At 41.0% G+C, this 23662-nt stretch overlaps 1 protein-coding gene across 1 annotated transcript in view; it reads right to left on the reverse strand.

The window, feature by feature from the left end:
- Positions 1-23662, reverse strand: part of RELN (reelin) — a 473567-nt gene that overhangs the window by 53893 nt on the left and 396012 nt on the right. The window contains exons 37-43 of the mRNA XM_045031243.1: positions 19024-19108; positions 13543-13725; positions 9526-9697; positions 9327-9429; positions 6504-6733; positions 2519-2739; positions 1006-1153 (exon numbers count right to left, since the gene is read on the reverse strand). Of these exons, the coding sequence (XP_044887178.1) occupies positions 1006-1153; positions 2519-2739; positions 6504-6733; positions 9327-9429; positions 9526-9697; positions 13543-13725; positions 19024-19108 (1142 nt within the window). The remainder of the gene's footprint in view (positions 1-1005; positions 1154-2518; positions 2740-6503; positions 6734-9326; positions 9430-9525; positions 9698-13542; positions 13726-19023; positions 19109-23662) is intronic.

Below are 23662 nucleotides of genomic sequence, written 5' to 3' on the forward strand. Positions count from 1 at the left end.
GGAACCTTGGAATATAAATATAAATGTGATGACACTTTAGTGATGGTTCATCTACAGAAATGGGTTGTTTCTCTGAAAAATGTATAAATTAAGCATTACTGTAGACTAAGAAGATGGGCAATGAAATCATCATTTTAAGCCTTTATGTTAATGAGGACTACAAGCCAAAAAGAGCTAACATGCATGTTAAAACATGCTTTATGTAGTGTTAAATAAGTCTTGCATTAGGAGTTTTTTGTTTACTAAGAGTCAGTGAACAAATCTGTGCAAAAATACAACATTTCAGAGGTAAAATAGTATTAAGGATAATAGGCTAAGATAATGAATAAGTCAAAAGACAATGACTGTTCAATGGTTTGCAAACAATTAGGACACAGCTTCATTTTGCATTGGTTTAACGTTTTTTTCCCCACTTGCTTAATATTTTAGACATGTCCTGCTATCAGATATGTTCTCTGCAGGCCATAATGACAAGAGATATTCTCTAAATACATTAATTTTTTTTAATATAACTGTGATCAGTGTAGCTGGTGATAAGCTTGACTGGAATTTGTCAGTGAATTATTGGAAACAAATGTGTGCCATAAGAAGAAATTAAGCTTCAGAAAATTAAGGAATTATATGATGATGAATACAATGGCTATAATGGCAACAGATACTCCTACTTCAACAATGATTCATGGTGCAACAAAACTGTAAGAGAAGCAGAGTGTCTGATATACAACAAATTTCACGTTATGCATATGAGAAATGAACATATTATTGTTCACATGAATAAACTACACACGATGTTGTTTCAGATGCTGCTGTCCTCACTCTTGGAAAATGACCCCTGACTTAAATGGGAATTCCCATTGACTTAAATAGGAGTTTTGCCTGAGTAAGGATTGCAGGATATGCCCTGACATAGTTATACAAATTTGCTTTCACCACAGAAGTATAATATAAAGAATAGTTTAGCTATTCTCTCAATGGAATCTTGAAAGTGTTTTAAAATTGTATTACCTCGCCTGTGACAAATCCAGATCTCGAGTCATCAGCATACGCAAGCCTTCTTCATTAAAAAAGAGGTTGTTTCCTCCGGACAGGATACCACATTTCCTAGATGGTTTTCCACCACTCACCATCAAGAATCTATCAGACTCTAGCTGACCTGAGGGCACAGTACATATATTTTTAGGATTTACCCTGAAGCACTCCTGGTACAACAGTATTATTTCCAAAAGAAGTAAGCTATATAAATCATTATGTTCAGAGTGAACAAATATTTGTACCAGAACTTTTTGACCCCTAATATGTTTCCTGGAAAACTGCTACGGAACAAAACTTACTAAAATATAAAAACGTAACTCTGAAACTTAAGGTTTTCATCTCCGTTCGTTCAAAGGAGATTCTGCTTGCTTTCCTATGCTTTTATTTGGATTACATAAAAATACCCAACTATGTAAGGAAACAGCTCAGTGTTATCTCCAAGTTGCAGTTAGCAGTTAGTTCAGTTTGAAATAAATAATTACAAGTATTATAGGAGGAATTTGACTCTAAGACACTATTTTGTCCAAAATTAGTACTTTCAGTTATGTTTGTTTACAGAGTAGCTTATACTTTACTTTCTGTTGTGGGGAGTGAGGGGTTTTGAGGAATGTGACATGAAATTCTTTCTCCTGCTGCTCGATCCACCATGGCTCCTTAGTCTGCGGTATTTGCTCAGCTGCAGCCCTAATTCACCACCATTTGTGTGTCAGAGGAAGCTGGCATAAAAGGGAGACTGGGTGGCAGTGCAGTGACATGGGTGGAAATGGAAGTTGTATGGGTAGCAATGGAGGGTTCCAATGTATTGAAAGTGTTGCTTTGTGCCCCTCATTTCAGGGGTTGGCGCTTCCCATTTGGAAGTTTTTTGCCTCTCCTATCAGTGTCAGGAAGCTGAGAGGTATGGTCTGGTTTTCAAAGGCTGAGGAACTTTGAAATACTTAGGACTTTACTCCAGATTCTCTGTGTGGCAGAACAATCCTCTGCCAGTAGGCAAACTGTTCATCCCATTCTCTATTATTCTACTTATCTGAGAGGATGAACTAAAAGTAAAATTACTTCAAAACCAGACAAAATATTCATTTATTCACAACTTTCAGTGATTTAACTTAAGAGCTATTCCTTGCCAGAAATTCCATGTGCTCATTACTATGATAAAATGAAGTGCTTCTCTAGAAGTAGAGTTTTGGAATCATAGAATCATGCATCTGTTCTGGGGCAGAATGTATGCTTTTGTCATCATAGGTCAGTAAATAGGAAAAGATGTCTAGATAAATACCGTAGGAATCATCAAATGATCATAAATATTGTTTAAGGCTCAAATCCTGATCACTTCACTCATGTGAACAGTCACACTGACGTCATTGGAACTAACATGCATGAGGAAGGTCAGCAGGATTTGGCCATAAGAAGTCTGATCTCTTTAACCATAGGTTCTATGAAGGATGGTAGCTAAAAATCATTATGAAGAGTTCGTATAAAAAAGAGATACCTTCAAAATCGTCCTTGAGAAAGTCTGAATTCATGGTGCTTATTTTACAGGTTGGCCCAGAATATCCTGGATCACAGATACACTTAGTTCCATTGATACAGCTGCCATGCCCATTACACATCTCTTCACATTGTGGGCCAATGTATACATTATCAATGGCCCAAGTCACGGGTTGGGACCCAGCAGGATAAAATCCCTGGTACCATCTGAATCTTACTGATCTGAAACAGGTACATAGTATGTCCAGGTCAAACAATAATTAGTTGCATATGAAATTACAATGTGCTTTTTGCTAGAACTAATATTCTTACTAAGTTTGTCCTAAAAATGGAAAGATATAGTCACTACCTTCAATATCCAATACATCCCGCTACTCATTCAACACGGATGTATTTACAGGAAAACAGAAGGGCTTGATCCACCAGTTACATTACTTTAAAAACTTAGTTATGGACTTAAATCATCCCTCAGACCACCAATTTTTTGGGGGTGAGGGGCTGGACTTGGATGGTTTTCCTTTGCCTTTAATTTACAAACTTAGGACCAGATTGTACCACCCTTGCTCGTGTTGGACGCTATCTTACTTCACAATTAGTCACATTGATTTCAGTGAGACTAGTTATGGGATAAGAGCCCTAAATTAGATGGAAAGAAGAAATGATATGACATGTCAACAGACAGTCAACTTGGCTTTATATTATTTAATCCTAAAAAAAAACAAACAGAAAAAACCCAAAAAACCCCCCAACATGTTGCAAGATGTTAATTTAAATTGTAAACTCCTTGGGGGTGTGGACCTGTCATTTTTAATTTGTCTTCTAAGTGCTATGCGCATCTGTGCTGCATATAAATAATAACAGACCAAGGGAAAGGAGGGGTAACAAATGAAACAAGCAGAAAACTGCTCTTCAGAGAATAATTTAAAATCACTCCCTGCCCCTTCCCTCAAAAATGAGAAAACCTTGAAAAGGAGAGAGAAAACAGAAGACGTATGATAAAGAAGAAGCATTTAACTATGTTGTGGACTTTCTTTAATATATACCCTTCTAAACTATTTCTAAATTCAGCTGCTGAATCAGCTGCATAAACAGTAGCACATGTCTGGTGCACAGGTACTTTGGCTTTTATTTGCCATTGAATAGCAATTTTGGGGAGTGATTCAGAGAATCAGAGATGGCTGCTTGATGGTGAAATTACCAACAACTGATTCATAGAAAGGGAGCCAATAATCATTCCTCCTGTAGTCAGTAAAATGAATTGACTTTATTGCCTCCTCAGTTATCTTCTCAGACACAACTACAGTGTCAAGGGAGTGTTTTAGAGACTAATTTTTAAAATGAAAATTCCATCCATTGTGCTCAACCCACCAACATGAAAATTCAAAAAGACCAGGAATACTTCTCACTATCAATAAAATGTGACACATGATTGAAACAGAGGGTGAAATTCTGGCCCCAATGAAGTCAATGGGAGTTTTGCCATTCACTTTGCTGGGGCCTGGATTTCACCCAGAGTATGCAACTGCAACTGGCTATTCTTAGTTTACTGCTAGAGGTGCCCATCTGCTGAGGAAGCACATCAATTTCTGACAGAGGGAGCCTAATGTAAGAAACTAAAAATGTCTTCAAATTACTTTAATATTGGTTTAACCTCTAGAAAGTGCAGGTAGATGAGAGAATGTCTGTTTTAGAGTAAAACAGGTGGGTCAGTCTGGGGGAGCTAGTCGGAACTTTAGGAAGGTATCTGGATGCTGGCAGGTTGGGATTCTGCCTGGATCAAATCCCATCTCACCTCCTTGGTGACAGAAATTCACAACATGCACTACTCCCCATGAAACCCATTTTCTTGCTGCTGATTTATGACCCAACTATTCAAGGTGAGGTGCATGCCTACTGGCTTGGGAAAGGAACTGAGGGGAACCTGGACTGGCCATCATCCTGGAGGGCAGGAAAATGAGAAAGAGAGACCCAGAAAGAAAGGGGTCAGGTGGGATCTATTTGGCAGGTTTGTGGGAGGGCAAATGACCTGGGAATGTGTATGTTCAGATCTCTGGTTGGAAGGGAGGGATCAGAGCTTGGGGAAAGGGTCAGGCAAATCTGGGACAGATGAGCTGCTGAGGACTTTTCTGTGCTTCATGTGTTAGTCATAAAAACTGAATGCTCATGCCTAAAAATTAAACATTTTGTTTAATTACTATACATTAATGTTTTTCAAAATCAATAATATTATATTATATTAAATAGGATAGAACTCTCCTAATTCCAGTGCCACAATGAGGTCACTTGTTTAATGGGATGGCCATTACCCACAGCAGATCCAGAAATCCAGCCTGCAGTTATACAGTTTATTTTCATTCATATACAGGTCACAATTTAATCCATGGTCAGAACTGAGAAGCTCTCCTTTTGGTGAACTGGATTGAGAATAATAGTTGGAGGTTTCTCTGACAAAGGAGACTATACTGTTTTACATTTAAAATAATATGTAATAAAAATCCTATGAACAGAAATTACCTTCCTTTGCTGGATATTTATGACTATTTCACTTGTCCTGAAATAGGAACTACAACAAGTTCTTTGATTAACTGATTGTAAGGCTTAGTTTCACTATACTCTGTATCTTCTGAGGAAATGCTCATTTCAAGCTCTATGCAAGAATGCTCTAGGTGAATTACAGCAGACCTCCCTTTGCCGTACAAATCCACAGTAGGAGCATTTAGAAAGCCCTGCACCTAAAAAGATGTAGGCCATTTAACACTGACTTTACTATGCAGACTCCTTTTGTCTGTAGCAATGTTCCCAATATAAGTGAATCACAAATACCTTAGTAAGCTTTAAAATAGAATCAGACATGTAGATTAATAAGAAAAGTATCTGCAGGTATACCACAGTATCTGGGCCATAATTCCAGGGACTATCAATCTTTATGCTTCAAGGCATAAAATGATAACTGTCTGGGACCAAAGGGACACTTCCTTCAAGAGTGTAGTAATGTACAGTTAGTTATATTATTGAGCATTTACATACTCCTGTGAAGTATCCAAGCATTAGCCATTATTCAAGACAAAATATGGGACTTATCTGGATGATGGGTGACTGAGAGAGTAAGATCCCTACCCCCAGCACGAGTTATGTGGATTGATGGTTCATGAACAGGATGCTCCTGGGGGAATTCTGCACCACTGCACAATGCAGAATTTGTGCAGTATTAATGTTCTGAGCAGAATTTCATTTTCCCCTGCTGAATTGATGCTGCAGAGCTGCTGTCCACAACTAGGGATCGCAGGACCCAACAGAGCCCATCTCTACAGCTCACACATACAGGACACTGCTGGGGCGGGGAGCGGGGAAGGAAGAGGAGTGGGAGCTGGAGGATTCCAGGCAGCTGCGGTTCCCAGCTCATCCTGAAGGAAGCAGGAAGCATGCACTGCAGGAAACTCTGTACAAGCCCGGGACCCAGCATCAGGCTGTTTCTTTTTCACAGAATATCAGAGTTGTCTGTATTGTTACAGACATACTTGCTGACAGGTATTTTGAAATAAACTACCAAAATAATTGAAACTGGCATGATTATATTGAGTTATTTTGACAAATAAAATATGCAGAATTTTGCGGAATTTTAAAATACTGTTTGCAGAATTTTTATTTTTTTTGGCACAGAAGTGAGTAACAGGAGGCTTCACAAGGGTGCTACTTCCCCCACCCCACCTTGCATAAGTGGGCAGAGAAGGGCAGGCAGCAGCTATCATGGAAGCTTTGCACCAACCACAAGAACTAGAACCAGCATAGTGGCAGAAGTAATCTGTGCCAGATGAAGAGCTGGCACACTTTACTTTACACTTGGAGAAAAGGGTGAGCTAGGGAAAGAACTGTGACTCAGGGTGAGACATAACATCTCCATTTCCTCTATAAGATGGTTACTGTTTCAATAAAGCAAATTCAAATACAGAAAAAAACCTTACTAGAAGTAGAAGCCAGACACTTACCCACACAGGTGCAGTTTTCCAAAGTGGATGACCTCTCTTCTCCAGCCCTGAGCTGTACCAGCATAGTAAGTGCTGCTTGGATGATGCTCAGTGGAGCATAAGGAGCTGAGATAGCTGCTACTACTGTAGCACAGTGGAAGAAGCAGGTGCCAGGTTGCCCCTAGATCTCGTGAGAATTCAAGTTTCACTGGGTCTGCAGATGAGCTATCAGTGGTGCAGCCAATATTGATCTAGAGTAGAAAAATAAAATCACGAAGATTACACAGGTCCAAAATGTGGCATTTAGCTGCTGACCCGCATTTTGTGTGGTGCAGGGCTACATTGCCCTGGGGGAGCTCAAGGAGGGATTGCATCTCAGGGAGATATAATCCCTCCTTACGCAGCCCAGCATGCTGGGGCACTTTACAGGCTGTACAATGTTCTAAGATATTGCAGCCCACTCTTTCTCTTGATACTCTGTATGCTTGTGTGTGTGTGTGGTCCCAACTCCTCAAGGCAGAGGTTGCCCTTGTGTGGTGTTGTATAAAAGGTGAAAGTTTCTTGTGCATTCCCCTACCATCCACCTATCGAAGGGCATGCCACAGTCCAGGCTATCTTAAAAAAATTCAACTGCTACTACTAATAAAAAATTAATTAGATGCATTAAATATTTCTACAAGGGCAAAAACGTGTTTCTGAGTAAGCAAAAGCAAAAACAATAGACCTGCTGTTCCTAGCAGTATGGCTGTAGTAATTTGCAACATCTCTGGCAGTACTTAGTTAGAAAATGCACTAGACACGACGGCAGAGAAATGCAAATTTAAAAAAAATAGAAATGATAATAAAATGAACATAATATGCAAACATTCATTGTTGATTAAATGATCCTTAACCTAACTGTGGTTCTCTTTACTCTCATAGGGAATTATACTATCGGAACAGATTTATACTATAGGAATTATCCCTAAAGGTATTTACTATATCATTCTAGTCTCTTGTTCAGAGTTAGTAGTCTCTTTTTTGCTTATATAAAACAGTGGGGCCTAGGAGGAAGTGTCCAAAACACCTACGGATAGGGTAGGGTTTGGATTTGAGGCCAAAGCAGAGATGTAATTTGAGTCTGGCAGTGCCAGAATCTCTCATGCTGTTCTTGTAAGATCCTGCTGACATAGTGAACTGTAGAAATTTTATATAATTAGCAGTCCTACTAATATCCTGAAAAAATGTAATGTATAGTTTTGTGAAACATCTGAAACCTTAAGGGCTTAAAGGTGTGACTTTAAAGTGGATTAGTTTAACTGCATTAAACCCTTGCGTGGATGCTCTCATTCAGAATTAAAGTGGCTTTAATGTGGTTTCGTTTAATTCACTTTTTGGGAGTGAATTTTAATTCAGATTAATCTTCCTAAGTGTCCCTGTGTAGACAAACCCTAAAACATATTTTGGCATGCCCATAATGTAAAATAATCTGATTTCCTGCCTCCCATGTGTTTGTACAAAAATATGCTTGCAGTTTGAAATCTTTTATGCCATTGTGACAGTTATAAAGACATAATAGACTGGATGGAACCAGGGTTGTTAGTACACTTGTAGGACGAGGAAGCCTTCAAGAGTAAAATATATTGTGTTGTATTTACCATATCATAAGTAAAAACTCATGTTACAGACAAAATACAAAGCACAGATGAAAACCATTTAAATATTTTGTTTCCATTTATCTTTTTAGGGATAGTAGTTTTATTTCTAATGTACTGATCCTTAACTTAAAACAAATTATTTCCGAAAGCCAGTGACATACAGCACTATGTATAAATGTTGAAAACACACCATATAAGATAAAGCTTCCCTTATTGCTCCACAGTGCACATGAGACTTGTCAAGCTATTATAACTAGAGAATCCACCCATCTGGAAATTAAGAGAAATGCTTGACCAGATTGAGTTCTTGTACTCTTGAGACACAGACTGAAACTTTACTGCATTATGTATAAAAGCTTCATTTTAATGTCCTCAAAAACCTTAGCTGAAGGCATTTAACTTTTTTCATACAATGCGTATATCAGATCCAAAATATGCATGTAGGTCTTTTGAGGTTAACACTCAGAAGACATGCAGTATCTTATTGTGAACTCATTTTTTTGTTGTACAGGCTTTCAACCTATTTCTTAAAACAGAAAACAATTTGTGTTCCATATTTTATTAAGTGCTTGCATGACAAATTGAAATGTACATTAGTACACAACCAAATTTAATTTAATTTTCTTAGAATACTCTAGGTATCATTTCAGTAACAGTTTATAATCCAAAATGATTTGTTGTTTAATGATGGAATGTGCTATGACTTAGCTAAATGCTATATACATATTATATTGTATTATATAGCTTCCCGCAGCTCCCATTGGCCAGGAACGGCAAACCGCGGCCACTGGGAGCTGCGGGCAGCCATGCCTGCAAACGGTCAATGTAAACAAACTGCCTTTGGCCTGCCAACAGATTACCCTGACGGGCCGCACGCGGCCTGTGGGCTATAGGTTGTCCACTACTGATTTATACCATTTAGTATAAATATATATGTAGAAGTAGTTAAAAGAATTGCAAGAAAACAGAGAAAAATTGGAGAGAGAAATTTTCCATAGCTATCTGATAAAAGCCTGCTAGCCACATCCACAACAAGAATGGCTAGCAGCTGTCAAACCATATACAACAGTTTACAATTATGGGAAATTATACAGATCTCTATATTTGGGCAAACACCAGAGAGGAAACAAAATACCAAAATGAGATCAAGAAAGATTAAAACTCCTCATGTAAGAAAACAGAAAGGTTACATTGTGGGGATAAGTACCTCAAATTGGATTATGGTGTTCTCATTCACATTTAGTTCCCTCGTTGTAATGGAATGTTCTCCAACTTCATTTGAAACAAACACCATAGCAGAATCTTCCTCCCTACCACAAAAAGGAAACAGGTATTTTAGGTCTAATTTATTTGAGGGCTATTTATTTCCAATTTATTGCTGAGAGGTGGATTCTTTTAATACGTACGGGGCTCCCTTTGATGAATACGGACAATAAAGCCCAATATTACCACCAGGGTAGAAAAGCCAGTTATCCTCTTTAGGTCCAAAGTCAAATGTATCCAGAAGTATAACAGAATTCTTTAGGTTGTTTCCATTAATAATGAAGTTATCTATAATCCAGATTTCTTCTTTCTTGCCTAAGAAGAAAGGGAAAATGTATTGTGTTAACTCTTACAGAAGAGAGAGTGAGAACAAATAACAATGGGTTAGAGTGCAAAAGTCTCACTGCATTGGTGAACAGCTGCTTTCATGAGTAGTCTGTCCCACTGACTTCACTGGGCCATATGCATGATAAAGTACTCATCAGGCTGCATCAGGGCACCACGATCTGGCCCTATCTGCCCCTAAGCATAGAGTATTCTTCCAAAATAAGAAACCTGCACAAAAGTAATGACCAACTGAAGTGTGAAAAACGGTTTTGCAAGTATCTTTCAGTAAAGTCATATTTACTTTGCAAAGTAAGCTATAATAAAAAATTCATTGAGCTAATTGTCCAAAAAGTCAAAACTGATGATTAAACGGTATACTTTGTGCATGAGTCACAAGTGACTTGAACTGAATAATCTCCCTGGGCCAACTAAGAGCTCTTCAGTCCTAGTGGGATAAACACACATTTGAGAGAAAGAAAACTTTGGTGGCAGTCTCCAAACTCCCAAATAAGCGGTGGAACTCAGGGCAGGTCTACACTAAGGGCGGGGGTCGAACTAGGGTACACAAGTTCAGCTACGTGAATAGCGTAGCTGAACTCGAAATACCCTAGTTCGAACTACTTACCCGTCCAGACGCCGCGGGATCGAAGTCCGCGGCTCCAAGGTCGACTCCGCCACCGCCTTTTGCAGTGGTGGAGTACCGGAGTCGACCGCGGCGCTTCCGGAGTTCGAACTATCGCGTCTAGATCAGACGCGATAGTTCGAACTCCGAGAAGTCGAACTCACCGCGTCGACCCGGACGGTAAGTGTAGACTAGCCCTCAGATATGTCACAAAGGTTATGATTAAGGCTATGATTTAGTCACGGGTATTTTCAGTAAAAGTCATGGATAGGTCACAGGCAATAAACAAAAAGTCATGGCCAGTGACCTGTCCATGACTTTTACTAAAAATACCCCTAACTAAATCTTAGATGCTGGGGAAAGAGGGGTGCTCTAGTGGATGTTGCTGCTCTGGGGCGGGGGGGGAGGTGGTGTGCTCTGGAGGTTGCTGCTGCTCCTGGGAGGGGGCAGCCAGGGACCCCGCTGCTGCTTCTGAGGGGGGGGCGGCCTGGGGCCCCGTCGCTGCTCCTGGGTGGAGGGACGGCCCAAGGCCTCACCGCTGCTGCTCCAGGCAGGGAGCGGCCCAGGGTCCCACTGCTGCTGCTGCTGGGGGAGTGCGGGGAGGGTGGCCCAGGGTGCTGCTGCAACTGCTGCTGAGGTGGGAAGGCAGCCCATGGCCAGTGGCGTATTATCACCTAGGCCATCAAGGCCTAGGCCTAAGGCGGCAAATTTGCTCATGCCCCCTCCCCGATTCCGCCTCTTCCCCAAATCCCCGGCCCGCCTCCTCTCCCAGGCGCGCCGCACTTCCCTCCTTCCACCTCCCTCCCAGGCTTGCCGCGCGAAAGCGCTGGGAGGGAGGGAGAAGTGAGTAGCGGCACTCAGAGGACACGGAGCAGAGGTGAGCTGGGGCCCGTGGGCGTAGGGAGTAACCTGGCGGGGGGGAGGCTGGGAAGCGCTCCCCACCCCAACTCACCTCCACTCCACCGCTGCCATCTCCCGAGCGCGCCGCAACTCTCCTTCTCCCCCATCCCTCCCAGGCTTGCTGCGCGAAAGTGCTGGGAGGGAGGGAGAAGCGAGTAGTGGCGCGCTCGGGGGATAGCGGAGGTGACCTGGGGCCGGTGGGTGCAGGGAGTAACTCTTTGGGGGGGGCAGGGAACCACTCCCTGCCCCGGCTCACCATCACTCCACCTCCGCCATCCCCCAAGTGCGCCACAACTCCCCTTCTCTCCCGTCCATCCCAGGCTTGCCACGGGGGAGCAGAGGTGAGCTGGAATGGGGGGGGGCAATTTTTTAAGGGCCTAGGGGCAACAAATTTGTTAATCTGCCACTGCCCATGGCGCCACTGCTGCTCCCAGACTGCTGCTCCAGGGCAGCGGCCAGAACCAGCTGCCTGGGCCCTGGGGTCAGCTGCACCAGTGCTGCAGCTGCAAAAGTCATAAATCCATGACTTCCGTGACCCCATGAAAGACTTGCAGCCTTAGGGTTAGGGTTAGGCTAGAGGGTATCATTGTGATCATCTAATGTGACCTCCTGCAAAACACAGACCACAGAACTTCCCCGAAAGAATTCCTAGAGCATATCTTTTAAAAAAACACCCAATCTTGATTTAAAACACCACAACCTTTGATAAATTGTTCCACTGGCTAATTACTCTCACTGTTAAAAATGTATGGCTTATTTCCAGTCTGAATTTGTCTAGCTTCAACTTCCATCAGTTGGATTGCATTATACCTTTCTCTGCTAGATTGAAGAGCCCATTATTAAATATTTGTTCCTGATGTAGGTACTTACAGATATAATCAAGTCACCTCTTAACTTCTCTTTGTTAAGCTAAATAAATTGATCTCCTTGCCACTGTTACTTTAAGGCATGTTTTCTAATCTAATCATTCTTGTGCTCTTTTCTGAACCCTCTCCAATTTATCAGCATCCTTCTTGAACCATGGACAGCACAACTGAACACAGTATTCCAGCATCAGTCACACCAGTGGCAAATACAGAGGAAAAATAATGTCTCTACTCCTATTTGAAATTCCCGTTTATGCATCCAAGGATTGATTTAGCCTTTAGGCCACCATGTTGCATTGGAAGCTTGTGTTCAACTGATTATCCATCATAACCCCCAAATCTTTTTCAGAGTCACTGCTTCCCAGGATAGAGTCCCCCATCCTATAAGTATGGCCTACTTTCTTTGTTGCTTGCTGTATACATTTTCATGCTTTTGAGCTGGGTAGGATGGCTCTTCTGCATAATTGCCTCTTTCTAGATAATCCACAAAGTGAGTTTGATGTTATCAGAGAGGAGGCTGCAGGGCCTTCTCTCTAGGATATTTCCTTTTTAAGGATACTGTCTGAAAGGGAGGATGTCATTAAACATTTGCAGGAAGTCCACCAGAAAGATGAACTGGGGGAGGACTATTAGGACTTGGTCTGAATTGGCTTTTAGATAGTTAAGCCAACCAATGGTGAGCTAGAAACAACAAAAAGCCAAGTATATAAACAAGAAACCAAACCACCTGAAATAAAACAATTGTTGTATTATTGTGTTTAAATTACTACTAGAATTTTTCAGCGCTTTGATGTCAACATCACGCTATGAATCCTTTGTGGGGTCACTAAGATATTTCTTCTTCATCAGATGTATATCCTAAACTCAGTAGGAACAGACAATATTCCTTTGGATTTATATACTGCTTTGAAGTTTACCTTTCTACTTTAACTAGCAGATTACACACTAAGTATATTTTCTTATTCTGCTTTTAATGCCTTCTAGGGCATATAGGGCCTGATTCTTATTTACACCAATGACCCTGTCTACATAGCTAGAGTCAGGTAAAGGGTGCTTAGTGTAAATGACAATCAGGCCTATTAAGAATAATGAGACAGACTTTAACAAATTTAATTTTATAGATTACATTTCTAAACTCCCCTAAGGACCAAATCCTGCTAATTTTATGCAAGTAGTCCCAGTGATATTAAATTACATACTTTTATTTTAAAACATCCACCAGTAATATGGAAACTGCATGCATAAAAAGTACAAATGTAATGGTGTTGTAATGTCTAGCAAATCAAGTCCAAAAAACTTGAAATTTGAGTATTAAAAATACTGTATATAATTACAACAGAATACTGCACAAGATTGAGAGTCCTGATTATTATTTAGCCAAAACAACTTCAGAAATATAACTCTGTAAGCAAGTATTTGGAGTAACATGTGTTTATCATCTTTACCATTGTTGTAAGGTTGCCAGAGCCTGAAACGTGTAGAATTGGTTTGTGCAGTGTATGGTAGTGGAACATTAATGAAGAGAACATCAGTAGTTTGAGTGAAGTAAAACTCATCTATTAGATGCCAAGTGATGCCACCGTTGATGGAGTATTGTAGCAGAATGGAATGAGACCTCTCTGGGGTACCTACAGCAAAGTGAATACATTTACGTTCATTATAATCTCATTTGCAAGAAACACTACTTTATAAACATATATTCATATTTAATGTAATTAGGTTACTCATACTTTTATTACAAATTTTTACACTATGCATCACTGTTTTTTTTATAACAATTTTAACTGTTGGCAGGCAATACGCATACTGTACGTATGCATCCTCCTAAGCATTCAAGAGGATGGGACTCTGGAAAATGCTACTGATGTAAGGGTTACATTTGTATGAATATTAATGATATACATAATAATAGTTAATTTATTTAGACCCAAAGCAATCTCAGCGTTATCACTTTTTATTTCAGGCAAACCATTTCCTTTCCTACAAAACAACCACCATTTTTCAGCAAATCAATATTTGTTTATAGTATCACAAATTATATCAATACAGAATCACAGTATTATCACCTGTGTTACAGTAGTACCCACAACATCCACACCTTTTGGGCAGACAGTCCTCATCCTCAAGAATTTACAAGCTAATCCTACAAGCACTCATGTCAGCAACTTTATTCATGTGAGTTGTTTTACTGATTGAATGATCTGTAGGTATTTACTTATAAGTCTTAATGAAAAAATAATAATGCTTTGCACCTTCAATCTAGACCAGGAATTCTGTGGCTGAACCAAGAGTAAAACTCAAGGCTTTTGACTACCAGACCTGACCCTTAAACACAAGACCCTCCTTCCTTCATAAGAACATAAGAATGGCCATAATGGGTCAGACCAATGATTCAACTAGCCCTGTCTCCTGAGAGTGGCTTGTACCAGATGTTTTAGAGGTAGTGAACAGAACAGGGAAATTTATTGAGTGATCCACTCCCTATCTTCCAGTTCCAGCTTCTGGCAATGAGAGGTTTAGAGACACCCAGAGCATCTTGGCTAATAGCCATTGATGGATCTATCCTTTAGGAACTTATCTAATTCTTTTTTGAACCAAGTTATAGTTTTGGCCTTCACAACATCCCCTGGCAATGAGTTCCACATGTTGACTGTGTGTTGTGTGAAGAAGTACTTTCTTATGTTTGTTCGTAACCTGCTGCCTGTGAATTTCATTGCATGACCTCTGGTTCCTATGTTATCTTAAGGGGTAAATAACATTTCCTTATTTGCTTTTTCTACACCATTCATGATTTTATAGACCTCTGTCATTTCTCTCCTCAGTCATCTCTTTTCCAGGTTGAACAGTTCCAGTTTTTTAAATCTTTCCTCAAATGGAGGCTGTTCCATACCCCTAATCATTTTTGTTGCCCTTCTCTGTATTTTTTCCAATGATATTATATGGGGTATTTTTTGAGATGGCATGACCAGAACTGCGTGCAGTATTCAAGGTGTGGGCATACTCTGGATTTATACAGGGGTATTATGATATTTTCTGTCTTATTATCTAGCCATTTCCTAACGGCTCCTAACATTGTGTTAGCTTTTTTGACTGCTGCTGCACATTGGGCAGATGTTGTCAGAAAAGAATCCATGATGACTCCAAGCTATCTTTCTTGAGCAGTAACTGTAAATTTAGACCCCTACTATTTTGTATGCATAGTTGGGATTACGTTTTCAAATGTACATTACTTTGTATTTATCAACATTGAATTTCATCTGCCATTTTGTTGCCCAGTTACCCAGGTTTGTGAGATCCCTTTGTAACTCTTCACAGTCTGCTTTGTACTTAACTATCTTGTATACATTTGAATCATCTGCTAACTATGCCACCTCACTGTTTACTCCCTTTTCCAGGTCATTTATGAATATGTTGAACAGCACCAGACCCAGTACAGATAATTGAGGACCCTACTATTTATCTCTCTCTATTGTGAAAATTGACCATTTATTCCCACCCTTTGTTTCCTGTCTTTTAAGCAGTTACTGATTCAGAAGAGGACCTTCCCTCCTATCCCAGGACTGCTTACTTTGCTTAAGAGTCTTTGGTAAGGGACCTTGTCAAAGGCTTTCTGAAAGTCCAAATATACTATATCCACTGGATCATCCTTGTCCACGTTTGTTGACTCCCCAAAGAATTCTAACAAATTGGTGAGGCATGATTTCCCTTTACAAAAGTCATGTTGCCTCTTCCCCAACATATCATGTTCATCTATGTGTTGGGTATCAGAGGGGTAACCGTGTTAGTCTGGATCTGTAAAAGCAGCAAAGAGTCCTGTGGCACCTTATAGACTAACAGACGTATTGGAGCATGAGCTTTCGTGGGTGAATACCCACTTCGTCGGATGCATCACACACGAAAGCTCATGCTCCAATATGTCTGTTAGTCTATAAGGTGCCACAGGACTCTTTGCTGCTTTTACATCTATGTGTTGGATAATTCTGTTCTTTACTATAGATTCAACGAATTTGCCTGGTACTAAATTTAGGCTTATCTCTGGAGCCTTTTTTAAAAATTGGTATTACATTAGATATCAGCAGTCATTTTGTACAGAGGCTGATTTAGGTGATATGTTACATACCACAGTTAGTAGTTCTGCAGTTTTGTATTTGAGTTCCTGCAAAACTCTTGGGTGAATATCATCTGGTCCTGGGGACTAATTACTGTTTAATTTATCAATTTGTTCCAAAACCTCCTCTTTTGATACCTCAATCTGGGACAGTTCCTCAGATCTGTCACCTAGAAAGAATGGCTCAGATGTGGGAATCTCCCTCTCATTCTCTGCAATGAAGATGATGCAAAGAATTCATTTAGCTTCTCTGCAATGGCATTGTCTTCCTGGAGTGCTTCTTTAGCACCTTGATCATCCCGTGACCCTACTGATTGTTTGGCAGGCTTCCTGTGTCTCATGTACTTACAAAAAAATTTGCAGTTAGTTTTTGTGTCTTTTGCTAGTTACTTTTCAAATTCTTTTTTGGCCTGCCGAATTATACTTTTACACTTGACTCGCCAGAGTTTATACTTCTTTCTATTTTCCTCACTAGGATTTGATTTCCAATTTTAAAAAGATATTTTTGGTCTCTAACTGCCTTTTTTATTCTGTTGTTTGGATAGGATGGTGGGGTTTTTGGTCCTCTTACTGTTGTTTTTTTATTTGGGGTATACATACAGTTTGAGCCTCTATTACCGTGCTTTTAAGAAGTTTTCATGCAGCTTGTAGCCATTTCACTCTTGGGACTTCTAATTTCTGTTTTACTAGTCTTCTCATTTTTGTGTAGTTCCCCTTTTTGCAAGTTAAATGCTACAGTGATGGGTTTCTTTGGAATTCCCCCCCCCCTGTACAAGGATGTTAAATTTAATTACATTGTGGTCACTATTACCAAGTGGGTACACTATATTCACCTCTTGGACCAGATCCTGTACCTCTCCCCTTGTGTGTTCCAGGACAAACTGCTCCAAGAAGCAGCCATTAATAATGTCTAGCAATGTTATCTCTGCATCCAGGGCTGGCGCTTCCACTAGGCGACCCTAGGTGGTTGCCTAGGGCAGCAGAATTTGCGGGGTGGCATTTTGCCGCCCTTGGTGGCAATTCGGCAGCGGGGGGGGGGAGGGTCCTTCCACTCCAGGTCTTTGGTGGAAATTTGGCAGTGGGTCCTTCACTCACTCCAGGACCTGCCGCCGAAGTGCCCCGAAGACGCAGAGCAGAAGGACCCCCCCGCCACCGAATGCTCAGAGGAGCGCTGCTGCCTAGGGCGGCAAAAACCCTGGCGCCGCTTCTGTCTGCATCCCATCCTGAGGTGACATGTTCCCAGTCAATAAGAGGATGTTGAAATCCTCCATTATTATTGGGTTTTCTGTCCTATGTTACCGAACTTAAAAAACTCTCTGTAATACCTAGTTATTAACATAGGGTCAGATTCTGAAACTCTTACTAATGCTGACTAGCACATTGCTCCAAAAGTAGATCTTACAGGGAGTATACAGCCCTGCTTCAGAATCTGACCCATAATGTTTTGAGTATGAATGCTTATTGGAATGATAAGTATACTGAGCTGCACTTTCAATCACCTTGGCAATGATCATATCCTTTTTATTATTATTTTTGAAGGGGTAATTTTGAAAAACAAGAAGTCATCAGCCAAGATTTTGCTTTTAACATGTGCTATTTGGGCATGGTCATAATAGTTATCCTCTTATTTCCATAAAGATGTTTAATAATAGGAGCAAGCAGCCAATTATATTATTAAATGACAGACTGGAAGGATCCAAACTGAATCCACATGGATTTTTTTTTTAAATTGCCCAAACAGAAATTGACATAAGACTTTTGTTTAAAAAATAACCAACGTGGTTCCGAACTATTTTGGCATTGTTCTTTGGCAAAGAAACTAGTAACTTGGGTGCAATTGTGCAGCCCTTAGCTGCATGTAACTCCCTAGTAAGCCAATAGGAATTTTGCATCCACAAGAATTGCAGGAATGCAAGCTCTGTGCAAGTGGCCCCCTGTGCCTGTGTGGAACTCCACATAAGTTACCAGGGCCCCATGCACCTCCTGTGGTCCGCACACACATACCTCCTTTTCTTAATAACGTTATGACACAAGGAAAAAAAAAAGTCAGGTAATTTGGAAATGAGGATCAGACTGCATCACCAGCTTGATCAGACCTATATTAGATAAACTGTTTGGCGCTTGTTATTTCTGGTGAACACTGATTATTCTTCACATTGTATTAAACATAATTCCTATGCTAATTTATATTATGTCTATTTGGATGTCAGATGGTGGCAACTTTTGATCTCTGTCAAGCTGGGTTAGATTTAAATCAGCAATGAGCACATGAAATCTCCACAGTTTGTTACTAATCCCCTAAGTCATCCAGTATAGAGAGCATTTTATTAATTAATCAGTTGCTAAAAACCATTTCCAATAATTTTGATCTATGAAATTCCAAAAAACTTTAAATTATAATTTTTCTTTTATGCATCTAGAGAGTACTCAAAAATGGCATGTTTCTGGGCAGCACAAGTCTCTTGGTTGAGACTGCATGTGACATAACGAGCTAGAGCTTGGATTTCATTTTAAGGCCAAATTATAAACCCCTGGATAAAGGAAGTAGGAACAGAAGGGGTGATAGCTTTAATAAGAGTAAAGATAACAGCACACCTATCATTAGTTTGATGTTTCTTCTTAGTTAGAATAAGTATGGTGAACCTATTTGGTATTAAAATGAGCATGATAAAAAATCTCATAAAAGTTTCAATGTTATTTAGCATTAACTAATGGCCATTTAAATTAATTTTGTAAATTTAAACCCACATACTTCTCTGTAATGTTATAATATATGAGTAAAACTACTGAAAAAAACACAAATAAATAGTGAACCTACCTTTTGCTATAAATTTAAATGAAAACTGGATGTATATAGTATTTGTACAATCTAGATCTCTTGAAACAAGCATTCTCAGCCCTTCCTGTAAATACAGAACATACATAGAAAATTACTGTTTCCCATATGTTACATTAGCGTGTCTATATTTCAGTCTTGCTACATAGTTCTAAATAAGTACTGTAAAGGCTTAGTTAAAAATCAAGAAACAGAACTGATAAAATAATTTTTCCAGAATTCATATATACTTTTACAGAAATATCTAACTCTTGCCAGTAAGCTGCATTATACAGTCTGCATTATTATAGCTATTTTCTGCGTATTCTAAACAGAGTTTACACTGATCTTGAACTTTTCATTTCATAGTAGCATATTTTAATACGATCTCACTTTAAACAGCACAATGTGAGATGAATAACATAGCATGGATCAATGATGATCCTAATATTTCACAAAAACTCATGAAATCACTAAGCAATATTTAATTGTGATAGATAGGGTAAGAGCAGCATGGAGGGAAGAATGCCAGGAAAAAAACAGAAATAGAGAGATTATGGACAATTTCTTACTGATAATTTCCTTTTTGCTAGCACCATCACCCACAATTCTGGATGTCTGGGTTGCTTGCCTCCAGGGCCGGTTCCAGGCACCAGCAAAGGAAGCAAGTGCTTTGGGCGGCCAATGGAAAAGGATGGCATGTCCAGGTCTTCAGTGGCAATTTGGCGGCGGGTCCCTCAGTCCCTCTCAGAGCAAAGGACCCGCCGCCGAATTGGCGCCAAAGACTAAAGTGGCACAGTAGGGCTGTCACCGAAGTGCTGCTGATTGCGGTTCCCCCCCATCCGTCCCCCGCTTTGCCGCTTGGGGTGGCAAAAAAGCTGGCGCCGGCCCTACTTGCCTCTCTCTGCAGCTCACAGAGGCAGATCAGCCTTTTGGTGCTGCATGATCTGGTTACACTGCCTCTGCTCTTGCTTGCTACCAGATGAGTTATTCCCAAGCTCTAAAACTTGCATAACATCATTAACACCACATATGCCAGAGAAAACGAAATTATTATGTATATTAGATCAAGGAAGATGGTCATATGGTAATGAATCCATTTAATATCTGACCCTTGACTCTTAAGCCATTCAGGGTGGGTCAAATTACGGGAGATGTTGCTAGCAGAAAGGAAATTAACACCAAGAAATTTTCCATTCTGCAACCCAACATCTCCCATAATTCTTGATGTCTGGAAAGTAGCGATTATTGAACAGATGCAGGGTGGGTTATGAAACAAGTATCATAGGAAAGAAGTACCCCACTTTTTGCGAGCTCTCTCAAAAGTCCATATAATTTCTGAAGCACCTCCCTTGCAAAGGAGGCTTCTCCAGAAAACAGAAGCTCCATTTTGCAGCGCTTAATGAAGGTGTTAGCTGTAGACCAATGAGCACTTTGCAAATTTCTAAAGTGGATGCACGTGTTTGTTCCACCCATGATGTTGTTAAGGATGTCGTAGAATGCACCTTGAGCCCTTCTGGGACAGGAACCTCTGATGATCTGTAGGCTTCCACATTACACAGTCTAATTACACATCACTTTGTGATGGAGGACTTGGAAGTTCCGAGTCCCTGGCATTTGGGGTGGAAGGACATGAATAGAGAGCCCAATCTTCTTATGGATTCTGTATGCTTGAGATGTTCTCTTGACATCAAAGATGCCACATCTTTCTAGTTGGACAGAACAAAGGAAGCACAAACTCTTGGCAAGTGTGCAAAGAGGATTTTACATTAGGAAGAAAGGTCCTGAACACCACCTTGTTTTTGTGTAACACGCAGTAATGTTCCTGTATAGATAAGGCCGCCAGCTCTGGTACATTCCTGGTGGAACTGACAGCTACTAAGAAACAAGTCTTAATGGATAAATAAAAGGCCAATACTGAAGTTAGAGGTTTGAAGGCATGGATTGCCATGGACCACAAAACTACATGAAGGTCCCATTTTTTGAAGAGTGGCCTGACAACTGGTCCGGCTAATCAAACTGCTTGAAGATGTCTGGCTAGCTATGGATTGTCTGCCAGGGAGCTGGAGGACCCTGTGAATAGCACACTAATAAAGGCAGACACCTGACACACAATGGTCTATGCTTTCTTGGAGGAAGTCCAGAATGGTTGGAATTCCTGGATTTCTGGGATTTGCACTGTGCTCTTGGCACCAGTTGTTGAATCTGGGCCAGAGATAGGAGTATGCTTTTAGTGCTCTCCTAGGCGAAAGCAATGTCTTAATAACTCTGGGAGGTAGATCAAGACTTTCTAGAGCTTCCCTCTCAATAGGCAGGCTGTTGAAGTCATTTTGGGTCTGGATGAAGCAGAGGGCCTTGCAAGAGGATGTCTGGTCTCCATGGAAGTTGGAGTTGGGGCTCCATTAGGTCTGAGATCCAAGGTCTCCTCGGTCAGTGAGGAGTTTTCAGTATTAACCATTACCTGTTCTCTTTTTATTTTCAGGACCACCTTCTCCAGTAGTTGAAAGGGTGGAAATGTATAGAGTAGGCCCTGCAGCCAGCTGTGCTATAAGGCATCTATTCCCATGGATCTAGGGTCTGCCTCCATTGTGAAGTATTTTGGCCTCCTTGTGTTTGTACAATCTGAGAACAGGCTGGTTGGAGAGAAGTTGACAGTCTGAACTAGGAGATCGAAAACCTCCTGATTCAGGCTCCACTCAGAGTTTTGACCCTACGCCTGCTGAGCCAGCCTGTCTGTTAGTTCAGATCCCCTTTGATGTGAATCAGTCTCAGGGAAAGGAGGCACTGTTCTGCCCACCTTATTATTTCCACTGATTCTGCGTATAGTGCTGAATTCAGGATTGTTTAAATATATAACCATAGTAGTACTGTCTGATTGAAACAGGGCACTGATCCCCTTCAGGGTAGGCTGGAACCTTCACAGAACTAACTTAATTACTTTCAGCTCTAGATGGTTTATCCTGGGAGCCTTTTTCTCCTGGCTCCACAGGCCCTGAGCTGTTTGGGTCTCCAGGTGAGCATCGATTGTGAGGACTAAAGGATCTGGAAGAGTGATGGGCATGCCTTTGTGGACATTGTCCTGGGCTGACCACCAATATAAGGAGTTGAATACTGTCAGAACCTGTCCTTGATCTTTGATGCCTTACAGGGCGTGGTCTCACACCTTCAGAAAGAAAGCTTGAAGACATCTGATGTGTGACTGTGCCCATGCAAAGAAGTCCTAGGAGTTGGAGGCATAATACTAGGGTGGGCCTCCTGTGGCTCTGGAGCAAGGAAATGCATTCCTGGATGGAACCAGGGAACATTTCTTGGCACTGATGATGAAGCCATGCTCCTGAAGGAGATTCAAGATGTCCAAGATGTGGCCCTGTGTGCTGCTGACTGTGATAGAGCGCTGATCACAATGTCATCCAGACATGGTTACTGGTCAGTTCCCTGCAATCTGAGTCTGGCTATTATCACCACCACCATCTTTGTAACAACTCTGGGGCTGAGGACAGGCTAAATGGGAATGTTTGGTACTGCTAATGTTTCCTGCTGTAGGCGAACCTCAGATGTTTGCAGTTGCATTGTCTGAGGAGGATATGGAAATGTGTCCACTAGAACTACTGAAATCAAGAACTCCCCCTGGGGCAGGAATGAAACTGTAGAGGCCACGGTTTACATCCAAACCTTCATTTTCTTCATCCACTTGTCAATCCTTTGAGGTTAAGAATGGCTCCGATACACGTACTTCTGTACAGTGAAGATGATGGAGCAGAACCCAGATAACTTTTCTTCTTCTTTCTTCTCTCTTTCACTCCCATATCCAGATGATGAAATATTTTGTTCTGGATCAGACTGTGTTTTCTGGGGTCATGGGAGCTGGGTGACTGGAGGAAGAATGGAACGGGTGGAGCCCACCACTTGAGGGAGTAACCCATTCCTCTAGGAAATGGAAAATCCTGCTCCCTAACTTCAACTCTGGATGGAAGCCTATGTGATCTTTGTCATAAAGTGGATTTTGGGATGGAGGTAGAGCTCCATTTGGACTTCCACCCCCCCTCCCCCAGACTTCGAATCCACTGTTTTCCACTGAGGAATCTATTGTCCCTTTGCTGCTACCTCTGTGAGGATGAGGGTGAAAGAAGGAACTCTGACAGTAAAGGCTGGTCTATATCACCTCCTGAGGGCACTTAGTGGTGAAAGGAAAGACAGTTTGGATTTGCTGCACTGTCAACCATCATCGTAACCAACTTTTCTCCAAAAAGGAGGGATCATGTAAACTTGGCTGAGCATAGAACCTGCTTACAGTGAGTATCCACTTTCCAGGATTGGCGCCATAGTGGGTGCCTGGCTACTGAGCTGGAAGCCATGGCTCGAGGTGAGGACCTCATTGCATCCACTGAGGTGTCAGCTACAAACATCATTGCTAGGGAGAATTTCTTTAAAGTGGAGCCAAAGTCAGGGTGATCTCTGTCTTTAAGGGCTTTGAGATCTTCCAGCCAGGAAGGAGATGCTCTTTCAAAGCAGGTAGCTGCCAGGGATGCTCAGAGGGTGACAAAAGAGGCTTCAAAGCCCTTTTTGAGAGTGGCCTTCATCTTTCTATCCATGGGTTCCTTAGGATCGATCTCCCCCTCTTAAGGAATAAACATATTCCTGG

The sequence above is a fragment of the Mauremys mutica genome, chromosome 1 (assembly GCF_020497125.1).
Source record: "Mauremys mutica isolate MM-2020 ecotype Southern chromosome 1, ASM2049712v1, whole genome shotgun sequence".
NCBI lineage: Eukaryota > Metazoa > Chordata > Testudines > Geoemydidae > Mauremys > Mauremys mutica.